Genomic DNA, 16,264 nt, shown 5'->3' with positions numbered 1-16,264 from the left:
GATTATCAAGGTGGTGTACGTGGTTCTCTTTCTCCCTGTTTCATCTTCACAACAGCCCTGTGAAGTAGGTTAGGCTAAGAGATTGTGACCAGCCCAAGGGCACCCAGTGAGCTTCATGGCAGAGTGTGGATTTGAACCCTGATCTCCCAGGTCCAACGCTCTAACCATTATGCCACACCAGCTCTCACTTCTGCCAATTTAAAAAAACCAAAAAAACTTTTCTTTTTAAAAAACAAAACAAAACAGGAATTAAAGACCAAAAGAAGTTTGGATACTTTTTATTTATGGGGTGGGAGATAAATGCTTAGAATGACTCCCTTTAATAATACATCCCATTTGTATAGCGTTTTCTACTGTTCTTAAGTGCTTGACATACAATAGTCAAGTAAGCCCTGTGGGATCGGCCATGGGCCATTTTAATAATCTCTATATTAGAAATGTGGAACAGAGGCTAAGAAACAAGTTTGTCCAAGACTACCTTCTCAGTTCATTGCTAATGTGAGACTTGAAGTCAGGCTCACACTCTCAGGCACTGCACTGAACCAGCTCTCAACCCTCATCTCTGCTTTGTTCCTACAGTATCGACAAAGTTCTGCTACTCCACAAAACCTAACTTTCCTTTCCCAGCCTTATCTGACTCAGTGGTAGAAACAACAAAATGATAAATGTTAAGGCTGAGGAAAAGGTCGGATCAGCACATTTTGCAACCAGCACAGATAATGTTATCACCAGTATATGCATAGTATATACCAGTATATACATAGTATATACCAGTATATACATAGTTGCATATTTGCATACTTAAAGTAAAGGTAAAGGGACCCCTGACCATTAGGTCCAGGCACGACCGACTCTGGGGTTGCAGCGCTCATCTTGCTTTATTGGCCGAGGGAGCCGGCGTTTGTCCGCAGACAGCTTCCGGGTCAGCATGTGGCCAGCATGACTAAGCCGCTTCTGGCGAACCAGAGCAGCGCACCGAAACGCTGTTTACCTTCCCGCTGGAGCGGTACCTATTTATCTACTTGCACCTTGACGCGCTTTCGAACTGCTTGGTTGGCAGGAATCTGCATGCTTACGTATGTAAGTGCTTTTAGCGCTACAACAGTCACAGAATGTGCAGATTCTTCATTAACATGGCATACCCCACTCTCCCTGTGAGTGTGTGCATTACAACAAGAGAAGGTGCTGAAAATGTTAAATGCAAACTTATTAAGGGCAAGCGATACTTTCAAAGTACAAAAAAAAAGATCCTACCTTACATGTCAGAGCAAACGTCCACATCTGTTGTGATTTTTTGGTGGTGACAGTAACTGACAATTCAGGGCTATGTTCAACTCTCACGCCATCTAGGCACTCACTAAGCTAAAGAAAGGGAAAAGGCATCACATAAGGTAACAACACTAGGGTTGAAAAATAACTCTTTAATTAAAGACCATTCCACAAAAGGAATGGCCCACCTGTGAATGACCATTTTACCCAAAGGTTGAAGTAAAGTCATAAATTGCAATACCTATTGCTTTGTTTATATTTAAACACACATACACCCCGAGGAAGAACTCAGTTCTCATCACCATGAATTTGAAACAAACCACAAAGACAGCAGGAACTTCTTCCAGCTTACCCTGAAGTAGGCATAGGTTTGCAGCCATAAACTCTTCTTAATTGCAGAAATGAGGATCACTTGGTATTGTTGTTTTTTAATTAACAGAAAAATAGTTACATATTTTTGATTGCTACTGTGCGAGTGAATTAATTAACCAAGCAGGTCTAGTAGAGAGCGCCAAAATCAGGCTCTTCTATTCATTTGAAATAAGAATATTGAGATAGAGCTGCCAGTGACAAGCTTGCACATCACTTTGGGGATAAAATCATCTGCCACCATGGTGAGTTGAGTCATTGTTTTCATACGCTTTTACACAGGCAACTCTCCGTTTGCATGGGGGTTGCATTCTGGGTAATAGCACACGTCAGTGGTCACACGTAAGTCCATTCTGTCCCCATCCCCTTCTGTGGCCGAAAATGATGCACGTGTCAGCAGTTGCACATCAACTGGACGCGTGCAAAACGGTTGCCACCTGTCCTACTGTTTTGCTGGTTTTATGTAGTATTTTTGTTTTATTTCTATTGTTTTTATGTTGAGGGTTTTATAAACGCTTTACAAAATAACCCTTTTTTCCCCCCTTACCACTTTCTCAGGAGATAATGAGTTCATCCATTTCTCGATCAGGGATTCCATGTAACTGCCTAAACATTGCTTGTTTTCCTTCTGCTGTTTCAACCTTATCAAGCGGGATGCGTATCGCTTCTGCCATTCTGTTAGCTCTTCCTGGGAATGTGCTGAAGTACACTGTGCACCATACCTGCAGATTCCTTGCTCTAAAAACCTACACAAAATAGGAAAGACAATCAACCCTTAAAATTTAAAATATTCCCCAATTGCATAGGTTGTTTTTTGTTTGTTTTTCCCATTCGTAACTAGTTCCATGTACCCAAGAAGGGTCTGAGCCAAGGTTCCTTGAACAGCATCTGCCACCAATGCTTCGCGGCTTTCGAAACAGAGGGACATTCAAAAGTAATTACTGTCTAAAATGTATAGACTGCTTTTGGAATGGTATACAAAAGATGAACAGGTTAATGTAATGATACACTGGGCGAGGGATCTGGGGCATAATATTCAGCTTTCAGATTGGGAAAGGTTATGGAAAACTGATTTGAAATTCTTGGCATGCTGTACACTGAAAGAAAATTATAGGAAAATGATGTACCGGTGGTATTTGACTCCTAGTAAGTTAGCAAGAATGTTTAAGACAAGTACAAATACATGCTGGAAATGTAAAGAAAAAGAAGGTACCTTTTACCATATGTGGTGGACATGTAAGGTTATAAAAGCATTTTGGGAAATGATATATAATGAATTGAAAAAAATGTTTTAAATAACTTTTGTAAAAAACAACAACCCAGAAGCTGTTTAATAGGAATTGTAGGTGCCGACATCCCAAAAGAGCAGAAAAGACTTTTCATGTATGCGACAATAGCCCCACGGATGCTACTAGCCCAGAGATGGAAAGAAGACAAAGTCCCTACCAGAGAGGAATGGCAAACCAAGCTGTTGGACTATGCCGAAATGGCAAAACTGACTGGAAGGCTCAGAAACCAAGAAGAGCAAAACTTCAACAAAGAATGGGAAAAATGTATAATCTATCTAGCAGGCCACGGTAAGCATATGAAAAAATTAAAGGTAAAGGGACCCCTGACAAAAGTCCAGTCGCGAACGATGCTGGGGTTGCAACGCTCACCTTGCTTTACAGGCCAAGGGAGCCAGCGTTAGCAGGATTTTAATAACACTTGTAATGTAGAGAATATCATGGACAATATGGAAAGATATAAAATATGGGTTGTGAAATAATATGCAGTTGAGAGGGTGTACAATCTGACCCATGGAGGGGAAGGTGGGAAATCCAGAGACTTGGAGAAATCTCAAAATATGGATATGTAATTTGGATTGTTATACATTTATATTTGTAAAAGCAAATAAAAAATATTATAAAACACACAAAAAAGTAATTTCTGGCATGACATGAGGGCCTGCTGGTTAAAGAAAATGAAGGCATGCCCAAACCAATAGGCATACTTAAAAAAAGGCATCTGGACACTTAAGGAGAGTTCTAAAGGAGCCAGATAACAGGTAAGCGTGTTGAACAAAATTATTTCTTGCATCTGCTCTCCCACAAAGTGCAAAGAACTTTGCAACATCACTATTCAAAGAACATTCCGAGTAGATTTGCTAAGCAAGTAGCACAATAGGTATTTCTTTAAAGGGTGTATATCTCAGTACATTATCTCTCCCGTTTTCTTGAATGATAGTGACACCAAGTGGTCCTTTCTGTTTACTTCAGGTTCATGTTAGTACAACAGAAACATCTGGCAGGGCACAAATCAAACATTCACATCCTTGCCACTCACTACCAATGGGTTTCTCTGCATTTTTTTACATGGCTGCTTTTCGCGACATAGGGATTTCTTTACATTTGGGCTGACCAATTACAAGCCCTTTTAAACAATTTACCAATAAAGTATTTAAAGGGAGTAGCATTGTCTATTCAGCTGTTTTGAAAATGTCAAAATGAAAACAATTTCTCCTATAAATCATATAAAATATTAATTACCTGTCAAATCATCTTAGATATACTGCCAAAATAGTAATGGAAATAGTAATGAAGAAGTTACAATAGGTGCCACCCTTTTAACCGTGTGTTTCTATTTTATATGTTTCTCTAGTTTTGATACTTTTAACTATGCTGATAAATACTGAGAGATGTTGAAACAAGTATCACTTTACCTTCTGCATAGTGTGTACTCCTCACTACTTGTGACTCCCCTGGGTGGGGGTCGAAATTGCCAGCCATCCTGAGATCCTGTCACATAAATACAATATCTATGTTATTTTTCTGGTTGTATCAGGAAACACACTTGGGCTATGAAGGTGTCAGTCTCATAACCGATTTTGTGCTGAGCCAAACGACAGGCAGCCTAATGCAATTCATATAGAGTGGTACCTCGGGTTACATATGCTTCAGGTTACATACGCTTCAGGTTACAGACTCCGCTAACCCAGAAATAGTGCCTCAGGTTAAGAACTTTGCTTCAGGATAAGAACATAAATCGTGCTCCGGCAGTGCTGCAGCAGCAGGAGGCCCCACTAGCTAAAGTGGTGCTTCAGGTTAAGAACAGTTTCAGGTTAAGAACAGACCTCCGGAACGAATTAATTACTTAACCCGAGGTACCACTGTAATTACATTCCTTTGCAAGCAGGAAAAAGCCAACGGCCCCTTGTTCAACAGCAGAAACATATGAAATGTGGAATCTAGTGGCAGGTGGGTCAGAGGGAGCTTCTAATAACAGGAGTCCTTGGGCTGCATCACTTTCCATCTCTCTCCTTCTGCAGGAGAATCTCTGACTTTGCTGCCACCACTTTTCCCCGCTATCATGGAAAACTCTGTCAAAATGCTTTGCTGAGGATTCAGCGACAATGCTGAATGGGGCGGGATACAATGTGGGGTCTCAGGGCTAATGGGGAGACGGTAGAAAATCAGTTGTCACTAATCGATTTTTGGTGACCTCCCCCTTCTCCACAGCCCCCACCCTCCCATCTCACTGTCCACCCACATAGCAGTGCCCTCGGAGCATTTTCTGGGGACTCTCCCTTACAATCCTTACAGGGAGAGAACAAAGCAGGGAGAGAACTGAGCAGGGAGGTCAGCATCTGCCTTTCCCATTTGGTGGGAAGATCTCTGGATCCAACCTATTACAATCCAGGGCCTCTTGATTACAATCTCATGCTTAGTTTAAAAAATCACATCAGAGGCCACTTCCTAGTCTTTTATAATAATTGATCCCAAATTGTGAGATAGCCACGGTTTAGCCAACGATTGACAAGACAATTGTAATCCTTCATTCAGTAGTTTCAAAAGCTATTTTTATTTACCTTCCTCCAATTCTTCTACATGGTATACTGAGGGCACTTTACCAACTGCTGCCTGAAATCACAAAAAGAAAAAAATGCTGAGCACATTAAGTCAATCAATAAAGAAATCAAAATTAATTTCAAGTATCATTCTGAGTAAGGTAAAGATAAAGGAACCCCTGACCATTAGGTCCAGTCGCGGACAACTCTGGGGTTGCGGCGCCCATCTCGCTTTACTGGCCGAGGGAGCCGGCGTACAGCTTCCAGGTCATGTGGCCAGCATGACTAAGCCGCTTCTGGCAAACCAGAGCAGCGCACGGAAACGCTGTTTACCTTCCCGCCGGAGCGGTACCTATTTATCTCCTTGCACTTTGCCGTGCTTTTGAACTGCTAGGTTGGCAGGAGGAGGGACCGAGGAATGGGAGCTCACCCTGTCACAGGGATTCGAACCGCCGACTTTCGCAAGCCCGCATCATTCTGAGTACTAACTATAAAAATGTAAACATTAAATATACTTCGCTTTTACTGTTTGAGGGAACAAATATAAATTTAGGTTTATAAAGGTAATGAATGTCAACCCTGCCCCTTCAACACTATGATTCAAACTATGTTTTGTTCAGGCCAGCTTTATAATCCTGACTCATTCACTAACCGTAATCTAAGGTAACCAGTGCCTCCTTAAATTCAGACGTAACTGGAAACTCTGGTTAGCTCCTCATGGCTGAGAGGTGAGGGACCACTGCCATGTTAAAACTAAGCTATATTTTAGGATTGCTCCGAAACCTGCTCATTCTGTTAATTATTTGTGCTAGTGGCATAAGTTTGAAACCTAATTCTTTCTAAAGTCAGGGCTAGTGTCAGAGATCAGTGAGGGTGGTCCAAGTGCCAGGGAATCAAAAGGACCCACCACCGATTCCACCATCAACCCAGTTCATTTTACTTAGCACTGTTAGATGGTTGGATAGGGAGGCAGCCACAATCAGTGGCAGCGGCAGCTGTAGCAGCACACATGTGCTTATATACACTCACTGCTGTGATGCATTTCAGAGGGCTGGTTTGACCAGAGCAGCCACTGATCCTGCAACTTGATGCTTTATCCTTTGCTGCAGTGACAACAATCACTGCCCATCCTCAGCGCTGCTTTCCGCCACCTGTTGACCTTGCCCAGTTTATGTGGACAGAAGCAGCGTCTCTGTTTAAGTCTGGAGCATATCATGCTCATTTGCTTTTAACCCAAATAATCTTTGGTGGGAAGGAGTGCTTGGTCAAACAGGCAAAGAAATCTGCTTCTTTGGTCTCTCACTCCCCTAAAACCTTGGGAAAATGACAGAGGTGGTAAGAGATAGAGGGAATTGTCTCAACAGAGATGGAAAAACGGAAGAGTGTGAGACACATTTCGTGGTCTAAATAGAAAATTTCTGAGTTTACCTTGGAAGCCTTTTAAAATCTCCCTGGGGATGCAAGTGAGAGTGGTCCATTTGAAAATAGCTAAGTTTAGGAATCAGGGTGTTTATTCTCAAGCAAAATGCAGCAACTAAGAAAGATATTTTAAGCTTACGTCTTTGTGTGATTTTTTTTTTTTTGGTTTGGCATGTTGCAAAACATTTGCCATAGGAAAACGTAAGAACTTATCCCCCCCCCCCATTGGAATCAATTGAGTTTAAATTTGCTTAATGTTGGCTGAATCAGACCCTTATACACTTAATATTCATGTTTCCATGTTTATTTTGATGCAGTGCAGTCATTACAAGCTAATTTGACATCATGTTTCATGTGGCACACATTTCTTACAATATGCACCCCTGCTTGGAGACTTACCATGCCACATTAAAAGTGTGAGAAGAACAGGTTTCCTGACATAGTAGCAGTTGTCACCACCAAGGGTTACATTCATTAGAAATATTCACCATGCAGCAGTGGGAATGATTAAAAAAAAATCACCTCTGGCTTTAACAAAAGTGAATGTGGGAAATGGGCCTCCAAGGCTCTTTCACAAATGCAAAATCCATCAGACTACATCTCTACATCTGATGACCCTACACCTGATTATTGTGGTAACTGACCCAATTGGAAAGCATCATGTATGGTGGGGTGATATAAAAGCTCTGAAGAGTTTTACTTGAATGGGAGGAAGCTCGGTTAGAAGACGAAGGGGTGGCCTAAAGAGGGAAGAAGGATGTTTTCGGAGCAGGGGCAGTGCCAAATAAGACACCAAAAGCTTGGTGCTGATACACTGTTGTCCAAGGGCCTACAGAATCTTGGGACCAACCCAGGCTAAAGATAGGCTAACAGTGGGTGATTAATATTAGACAAAGGAATCATTTACTAGAGATGAAGAAAGAAAATGTTCTCCATCATATTACAAACCACAAAAAAGCAATTTCTCAGCTTTCTTGGGTCTGTCTTTTTTAGCAGAAAACAAATATAAAAGGATACAGAAAACCAACAACCATGTAGAAGGCTTTAAAGGGGGGGGGCTGGTTAAACTGTGCTAATAAAACTCAGCACAGAAAGTCCAAAGTTCTATAAAGGAAATGTATTTATTTCTTCCAGTCTTACCTCTGTTTCAACAAGAAGTGTTTTCAGCCTCGTCAGATCTTTAGTTACCATCCCGTTCTGCCAAGAAAGAACATTATCACATGCTGTCCATTTGTCAACTGCAAAAACTGTTTTTTTAACCATTGTTTACAAGATTAATAAAACTGTAGTTTTGAGAGCTACTGGACCATAAGAACACAGTATCATATAAAAGTCCTACAGGCCAGTTAGTTTATCTAGTCCAGCAACCTGTTTTCACTGATGCCCACTTGAGATTCCCAGCAAAAGACAGACCACGATTATCGGTGGCCTTGTTTATAACAAAACATATCTTACATATTTTTGGTCACTACAGGACAGTTTAAAACTGAGTGAAAATACACTGAAAGTGCAGGCAGACTTTGAGTATCAAGGGGTCCCAAACTGAAAAATGCTATTATTATTTTAAAATCCATGGGAAACTTTTTAAAGCATGGGAAACATTTTAAAACTTAAAAATACGGAGAGAGAAATTATATGGTCAGAACGTATGTCCTAACACTTTTACTACAGCCATTCTGTTGGGCAGGAGTTTCTTTTTATTCCTTATAAAAAGCTTCTTTTCCAACCATAAACATGTCTGCAGTGACTCTCTTAAAACAACTGATAACACTAATACTCCAGGACAGCTGAAAACTTCAGACCTGGAGGCTGGTCTAGCCAGTATTACCTGGTGAACCTGATATGAGAGGAACAGAGCCTTAACTTCCCTGTGCAACTCTACCCCTCTTTTCTTTCCACTGAAGTACAACGTACTTCAAAGGCGAACCGCAGACCAAAGGAGCTGCCAGATCCTTCCCTAGTAAAGGAAGCATGCTAGATCCACCCATGCTAGTGAGGTCAAAACAGAACTGTTCCATATAAAAACGATCAGTACAGGGCAATTCAAAAGAGGAGCGAAGAATCAAAAGCAAGCAAACCACCTAATCCAAAGCCCATGTAACAGGGACATGTTTTTCCTTTTTTAAAAAATCACTCTTCCATTAGCTTTAACATCTCCTCCCACATTGATTCCAATGGGAAGGGAAATGTGTCAGGTCCATGGCAGGTGTCCTTTTTACCCCATTCCAGGAGAGTGCAAGTGGAATGGAAGTGCTTCTCCTGATCTGCCCCAAGATGCCCTTGGAAAACCTCTTTGTTTTTCGCCTCTACCATGAGAGCACCAATGGAAGAAGAGGGATAGCCACAGAGGTTTCTGTGGCTGCAACCTCTGGTGCTGCATACGGATAGGAAGATCTACACCTATGGCCCAAAGACGCCCACTTGAGGACTACTGGATTGCAATTTATAGAGATGAAGGCTCCCCGTGCCCTGCGGAGGCTTTGCGCAGCTAAGCCAGAAGCAAAACAGCAAGAGGGAGCGCTGCACAGCGCTCTCTCTCACTGTTCTGGCTTCTGGGATAGCCTGCGAAGCCTGCATTCGCTCCATAAGATGCACACACATTCTCCCTTACTTTTTAGGAGGGAAAACGTGCGTCTTATAGAGCAAAAAATACAGTGTATAACAAACACGTGACAATCCATGCAACTTTTTGCTCTTCAGATTTTATCTTTGATCCTAACTTTTTTTTTAGCACAGCTGTTATGTTTTAAGCTGGTATCAGTAAATCTTGCAAGGTTATGTGCAGTTATAACAAAAAGTGTATGCTTAATATTGTTTGTATATTATGTAAAAATAGCATCAGCCATAGCATTAAAAACAAACACACTTTCTTTACTTGACAATGCATGTGTCCTGAACCTGTGTGTTCTGCTAGAATGTGTTTCATAAACATCAGCAAAAGAGCAATGAATCCTGATGTAATCTGCTCACAGGAGTCAAATTTATGAACAAAAAAGAAAACTTCCTTAATCTTTCAAATATAAGTGGATCCAAAGAAATAAGATAAAACACATAAACGGTTTGATTCAAATTCTTTTTTTAAGGTGGAAGTTAAAGTTTTAAGACTGTGGATTTATCTCTGGCTAGTGAATCAGTACCTGCAAAAGAAAACTGAACCCCTGGCTTTTGAAAGAAAATTAAACAAGCAAAGACTTTCAGCTGTTTCTTTAAAAAAGAACAGAACTTCATTATAGCTTTCCTATATTGCTTTCCTATACTGAGTTAATTTTATGTTAACATACTTTGGATCACTCGTCAAAATATTGATCCTATTAACTTATTACCCTTTTAACATACTGCTATGTAAGAAATCCAAAGGAAGTCAGTATGTCTGGAAGAGCCATGGCTATGTGGATTTCACCATCTCCAGTGCAGTTTAAACCAAAAGAAACTGAAGGCTGACACCATCCTCTAGTCTGGACTCGGCCTAGAAGTGGATGAAGCTCAGAAGGCAGAAGTAAAAGGCCTAGCACAAGCATAGGCAAACTCGGCCCTCCAGATGTTTTGGGACTACAACTCCCATCATCCCTAGCTAACAGGACCAGTGGTCAGGGATGTTGGGAATTGTAGTCCCAAGACATCTGGAGGGCCGAGTTTGCCTATGCCTGGCCTAGCAGCAGTGGATAGATTTTTGTAGACTGCTTGGTGAAAGCTGGGAAGGAGTATTTGGCCACTGCAAGCAATACTACAGGATGCAAGTCTTGAGCAGTCTGTCAGCAGCAGGCAGAGGCAGCTAGTGACGTTGCTGCTTGAGTGCTACAAATCAATTACCTTTCTAGTCAGAAGCCAGAATACAAGGAGAAGCAAACTCAGGTGGTCCTCTCACATGCTTTACACACTCATAATCTTAGATGCTAGAAACAAGGATAAAGGACTTCCTGCAGCTCTGGATCCAACCCAATGTATTTGTTAAATGCAACAGCTGCCAAACTCTGTTGGATCAGAGTCATGGATATAACTGAGAGTCATGTTTCACTTCATCTATTAACATCTGCATGCATTAATATATTCACTAGGGCTCAGCACAAATCATTTAGTGCTGAAAGTTACTGACATAGCCCCTTCGTTACTAGATAAAGTATATCAGTTCAAAAAACTAGTGATAATCAATTGTCACCTACCAGTGATTCACCCATCAGTGATTTAGAAAGAGCGTTCGATACAATCTGCAGCTTCCCTTTAAGATGCATGCAGCAAAGCACTGCACGGAAAGTGTCATCTTCCTTGTCCAGTCCTTCTCCCAATACTAAAGTGAGAATCATATTCCATTATTCGCCACCAATTATTTACACCAGTTTTTTAAGGCACCCCAACTTGAACTACATCACAGAAGTAAAATTAAGTGGGGGAGTTTTCCCAGAAATATAATCTTAAAATATCCTCCCTCATTTTCCACTCTGTGGTTTCCTTTTACTCATGTTTTATGTGAAACTTTCTAGCTCTGCTTTGAACTTAAACATTGTGCTACATCTGGCCAACATTCTGGGATGGTAGGAGTTGTAGCCCTACATCATCTGGAAGGCAACAAGTTCCCCATCCTCATCTTAGGAATTTGTCCTACATAATTTCTGTCCTAATGAAGAGTACTTCTAAAATTCCACTGCTCTTCTACACGCTTTTTCCTAATTGAAATTCATTTCAATAAAGGAAGCACAGAATATATTTCCAATGAACTGCATCTGAAGGAAATAATCAATAACCTATTTACGCCAGAACCAGTCCTAATCAAATCAGCATTGTGTATTTCCTTTATGTAATGTATGTACTGGCTTAATTTTAATAATACAAAATTAAATCTTGACATGAATTTTGTGCTCCCAATGTACAGAAACTGGCAACGTATTTAACAACAAAAGGCACAACTGCAGGAGAGGTAGAGATACAAAGCTTTAATTAATATCCTATTTGTATTATCAAAACATAACAGCATCATCTAGCCCAGATATCTTCAATCTTTTCAACATGCATTTGGAGACCCATTTCTTAATCTTTTACCATATATTTCCATGGTAGTAGTGCTTCTGTCCATCTTGGATCAGACCACAGCCCAGCGGTGGGTCCTGACCCACCAATTGAAGATCAGTGATCTAGTCAACACTGATGTATGTAACTCTCTCAACGAATTAAGTGGGATTTAACAGTGTTTAATGTAGGGCTGGGTCATCTCCCTAACATGAACAAAATCTAATTAAAAAATGGAGAGCACTATACTCTTTGTTCTTTGGTGCTCTTTGTCCAAAATATGTTATGAAATGAGACAGGCAGTTCTTGTTACATTTTGGAACTGACATCAGTTAAGACTAGGATATCCAAACTGGCACCCTCAGATACCTCCCTTTGCTCTCCCATCATTGAGAGTAAAAGAAACATTAGCAGAGTAGTGAAATGTTTTTGAGTTGTGGAGAGAGGGAGACAGAGACAGAGATCAACATGTATATATTAATTAAATTTATCATCCTGTTTCTCATCAGAGCCGACAATGGCTAACATTTATGAAATACAGCATTCAAAACAAATTGAAAATACCATTTGCCATAAAATACAGAGAATTAACAATACACTTGAACAAACAGGGACATTCAGAACAGTGGGCGGGGGGGGGGGGGAGAGAATGAGCCTCTGAGTCCTGGATCAGAACTGAAGGGTCACAACTCAATCTTAAAGCACATGCTTTGCAACCAGTAGATCCCAAGTATTGCTGGTACACCTGGGAATGACCGCTGCCTGAAATCTTGGGGAGACACTGCCAGTCAGTGTAGACACTACTGAGCTAGCTGGACCAATAGTCTTAAGGTAACTTCCTATATATGTTCCTATATGTCTCCTTCCAATTCCATGCTTTATTGCATAGAGCTTTCCGTCAATAGCACTTACTGATCCAGCATGTCTTGTAACCAACCCAATGTAAGTAAGTTTGCATATTACTAAACCTCAAAAGAGCTGCCTTTTAAGATAATGAAAGCTGCCACCTTTTCCAAGGAGGAAAGGATTTTCCCCCCATCTGAAATGACTGTAATACACAAAAACCAAAACAACACATGATTCCCATTAAAATTCCTCCCCATCAATTTAGCTTTAGCTGTTTAATACATGGGTGTTAATGAACCCACCACTAAAGCCAATTAAAGGCCACAGCATAATTATTTGATGAGGAGAGTCGTTTAAACAAAAATCCAAACCTCTGAACAAAGATTGTTAAAGGCAACCATGTCAGAATGCTGTAGAATAAATAAGCATGGGAAGCAGGATCACCAGAAATGCAAATTAGGTCATTATTATTATACAAATGCAGGCACCTGAATATGAAAGTTACCTGGCATCCATATGCAGCTATGTCAAGCTTCCAAAGTGCTTCCCATTGCTAAAAGCTAGTAACAGAGAAGCTGCACTACTCTGCATAATCTACTGCAGGGGGTGGGAAATCGTGGTCCTCCATAGGCTGCTATACTTCAACTCTGCAGCCAGCAAGGCCAACAATCGGAGATGATAGGAGTTCCAACGAATCAAAACCTGCAAGGCCACAGGATTCCCACCATTGGCCTACAGGGCAATGTTTCTAAATACATACTTTAATTCAACTGACTCCAGCATTTTGTTGTATCAGGTTGAGAGTTAGCAGCGATACTACTGAACCTTGGAGCACAGCAGGTAGACTCAACAACCAAGTATATTTTAAACAACAATTAGGATTATGTTATCATAACTCTACTTTAAAGAGTGCAAGAAGATTGCTGATACTTAGAAAACATACTCTGTGATGTACTGCATTATTTCTTTTTGCAAAGTGGCAAATATTGTTTTTATAAAGCTCACAGCAATACTTCCATTTTGGACAAATCCGTTTCTAGAGAGCCAGATTTGAAGCAATTTCTTAAAGCTTAAAACTCCAAAGAACCAACCACATTGCTATAAGCTGTAGCAAAAAACTGTGTCTTCATACCGTGCCTGCAGTCTTCATCTGCCTTTCCATAGTTTTTCTGCAAAAAGAAAAATATATATATTGTTAGACACAGCATAAGCAATAAGTACATATTTGCTTATGAATTTGTTTAAGGCAGCAGTTAAACAGAAACATGTGATTTATTCAGCAGCACTCTGACTGTAATCCAAGCACGGCCAGGAGTATGCAAACCTCTCTGATTTCAGTGAAACTGTCTATGCACCCGTTCACAGTTGGTAATCAAAACTGCAGCTCAAATCTTAAATACAATCAGTAAATTCATTCTCCACTTGGGGATCCCTAATGGAGCCAAACTAGCACCACACACAACCTCGACCCCCTATACACACACACCAAGGAAGATATCCACAGACTTGCAGAACCCCAAAGGTTTGCAACAGTACAAAAATCAATACTCCTACTATTTGAAACATTCGCCCCCATTAAGAGATCAGATCTAAACTGCACTTAGGTTTAATCTCGAAAGCTGCTCTATGCAGGCAGTCTTGAAATTAAATTTGTACCAGATGTTAAGCAAACAAACACCTATTCGTTTCATCGGATACCTGCGGCACACCCGCCCTGTTCCCTAACCTTCCCCCCACCCCTACTCAGGCAATGCAAACCCACTTCATCCACCTTTCTAACCTGAAGCAGTGTCTCTCTCCAGCGACGGTACAACACACATATTGTTTTAAATAAGGCAAATAAAGAACACCCGTCCATGCATCTTTTACTTTACCCAACAAAGAGGGCAAAAAAACCAGACCGTGTATCCCCACCTTCCATGAAAGCTAAGAGCGCGGGGACCAAGTATGTCTCCCACTCCAATTACGTAGCCAAGCAGGTAAATAAATGACTGCTAGCTCTGAGCAGCAGGATAGTGTGATGTCAATAAAGGCTTTTCGATTTCCACGTACTCATACAATAAAATCAAATTATTTTCACTGGATTCGATTGTAAACATCACACTCACGAGTTGCAAAGAAGAAGCGATTCTATAGAGAAGGCTCTCAATTTTGATGCGGTCGATTTCAGCCTGACACGCTTCTGGGAAGTGACTGGGAGGGTACCGGCTGAGGGAAAAGAGGGCCTCCGTGCAGTGCTTCACCGCCACTTCGTAATCCTGCTGTCTGAGTGATTCACATGCTTGTTCACATGACTTCTCTGGTCTTCTGTCTGCCATGACTCAGCGGCAGAAATCCTAATATGAATCAGGAGGGGTTTCAAATGCAGGTTAGCTTTAATACAATAAAAAGGTCTTTCAAAACACACCTATATTTTCCAAGTGCTACTAACTGGCCCCCATCGCTATCCCAGGGTTCTTATATTCCGCTTGAGCCTCTGCTGCATGCTAAATTCCTGCCGTTCCCCCCCCCCCCCCAGCATTTCTCCTTGCACTTTGCATCTGTTTCCATTTTAAAATACTGTTATCTGTCTCCACAACTCTGGAATGAGTAGGTGATGCTCATGTCCCCTTTTACTGCAAACATCAACAATAGTACCTCACGAGAAACCATTTGCTTTGCATTCGTTTGCTTTACATTGGTTTGAAGTGCCACTCAGAGTTAATGTTCCTCTTGCAAGGGCAGATTTCTCTACACCTAAAGACAACTTCTACTATAACAAATGGTTTGGGGGAAAACACCACCACCACATTTGCATTAGGTGTTGTTATAATGCTACCCGCTAACAAATCTTTCCTTGTTTTCTCATGTTATCAGCCATAATGGTGTTTTATAAGGAATTTATATTGCAAAGGCACATCTTTTCAGGGCTTTACACTGAAGTGGGAGTGGGGACTTGTTTGTCTTCACAATGTTTATCAATTATGTACTATTTTTCTAAAAATTTTGATTTTCCCAACATTTCAATATACTGTATTTTTCGCTCTATAAGACGCACCAGACCACAAGACGCACCTAGTTGTTGGAGGAGGAAAACAAGAAAAAAAATATTCTGAATCTCAGAAGCCAGAACACCAAGAGGGATCGCTGTGCAGTGAAAGCAGCGATCCCTCTTGCTGTTCTGGCTTCTGGGATAGCTGTGCAGCCTGCATTCGCTCCATAAGACGCACACACATTTCCCCTTACTTTTTAGGAGGGAAAAAGTGAGTCTTATAGAGCAAAAAATACGGTATGTGCCTTTTTACCTCACCAAAACATCCCAATGCCTTAGCTGGCACAGCAAATGGGGCTCTGACCCCACATCGAGTCAAGGCGCATAGTAGCCAAGACCAGCCAGGTTATTTTGGCACCCAAGGAAGAAATCCCACAACCACCTCTTCATGCAAAATACAGTAATTATAAATTAAATAACTAGCCATTTGGAGGCATCCAAAATCAGCTTCCTCACCTTGCCTAATACCCAATACTAATCTTCAACCGTAAGCCACCCCTGGT

At 41.1% G+C, this 16,264-nt stretch overlaps 1 protein-coding gene across 3 annotated transcripts in view; it reads right to left on the bottom strand.

Moving 5' to 3' along the window:
- The window catches only part of HELZ (helicase with zinc finger), a 113,034-nt gene that overhangs the window by 68,644 nt on the left and 28,126 nt on the right, over positions 1-16,264 (bottom strand). For all 3 annotated transcript variants that reach the window (XM_028713038.2, XM_077924025.1, XM_028713032.2), the window contains 8 exons: positions 14,839-15,066; positions 13,863-13,899; positions 11,044-11,168; positions 8,024-8,080; positions 5,486-5,537; positions 4,340-4,415; positions 2,186-2,384; positions 1,255-1,362 (listed from right to left, as the gene is read on the bottom strand). In XM_028713038.2, coding sequence (XP_028568871.2) covers positions 1,255-1,362; positions 2,186-2,384; positions 4,340-4,415; positions 5,486-5,537; positions 8,024-8,080; positions 11,044-11,168; positions 13,863-13,899; positions 14,839-15,048 — 864 coding nt within the window. In that variant the 5' untranslated portion in view covers positions 15,049-15,066. The remainder of the gene's footprint in view (positions 1-1,254; positions 1,363-2,185; positions 2,385-4,339; positions 4,416-5,485; positions 5,538-8,023; positions 8,081-11,043; positions 11,169-13,862; positions 13,900-14,838; positions 15,067-16,264) is intronic.

Source organism: Podarcis muralis, chromosome 2 (genome assembly GCF_964188315.1).
Source record: "Podarcis muralis chromosome 2, rPodMur119.hap1.1, whole genome shotgun sequence".
Classification (NCBI taxonomy): domain Eukaryota; kingdom Metazoa; phylum Chordata; class Lepidosauria; order Squamata; family Lacertidae; genus Podarcis; species Podarcis muralis.
Note: the sequence above shows the minus strand (reverse complement) of the source record. Positions and strands in the feature narration are given on the sequence as shown.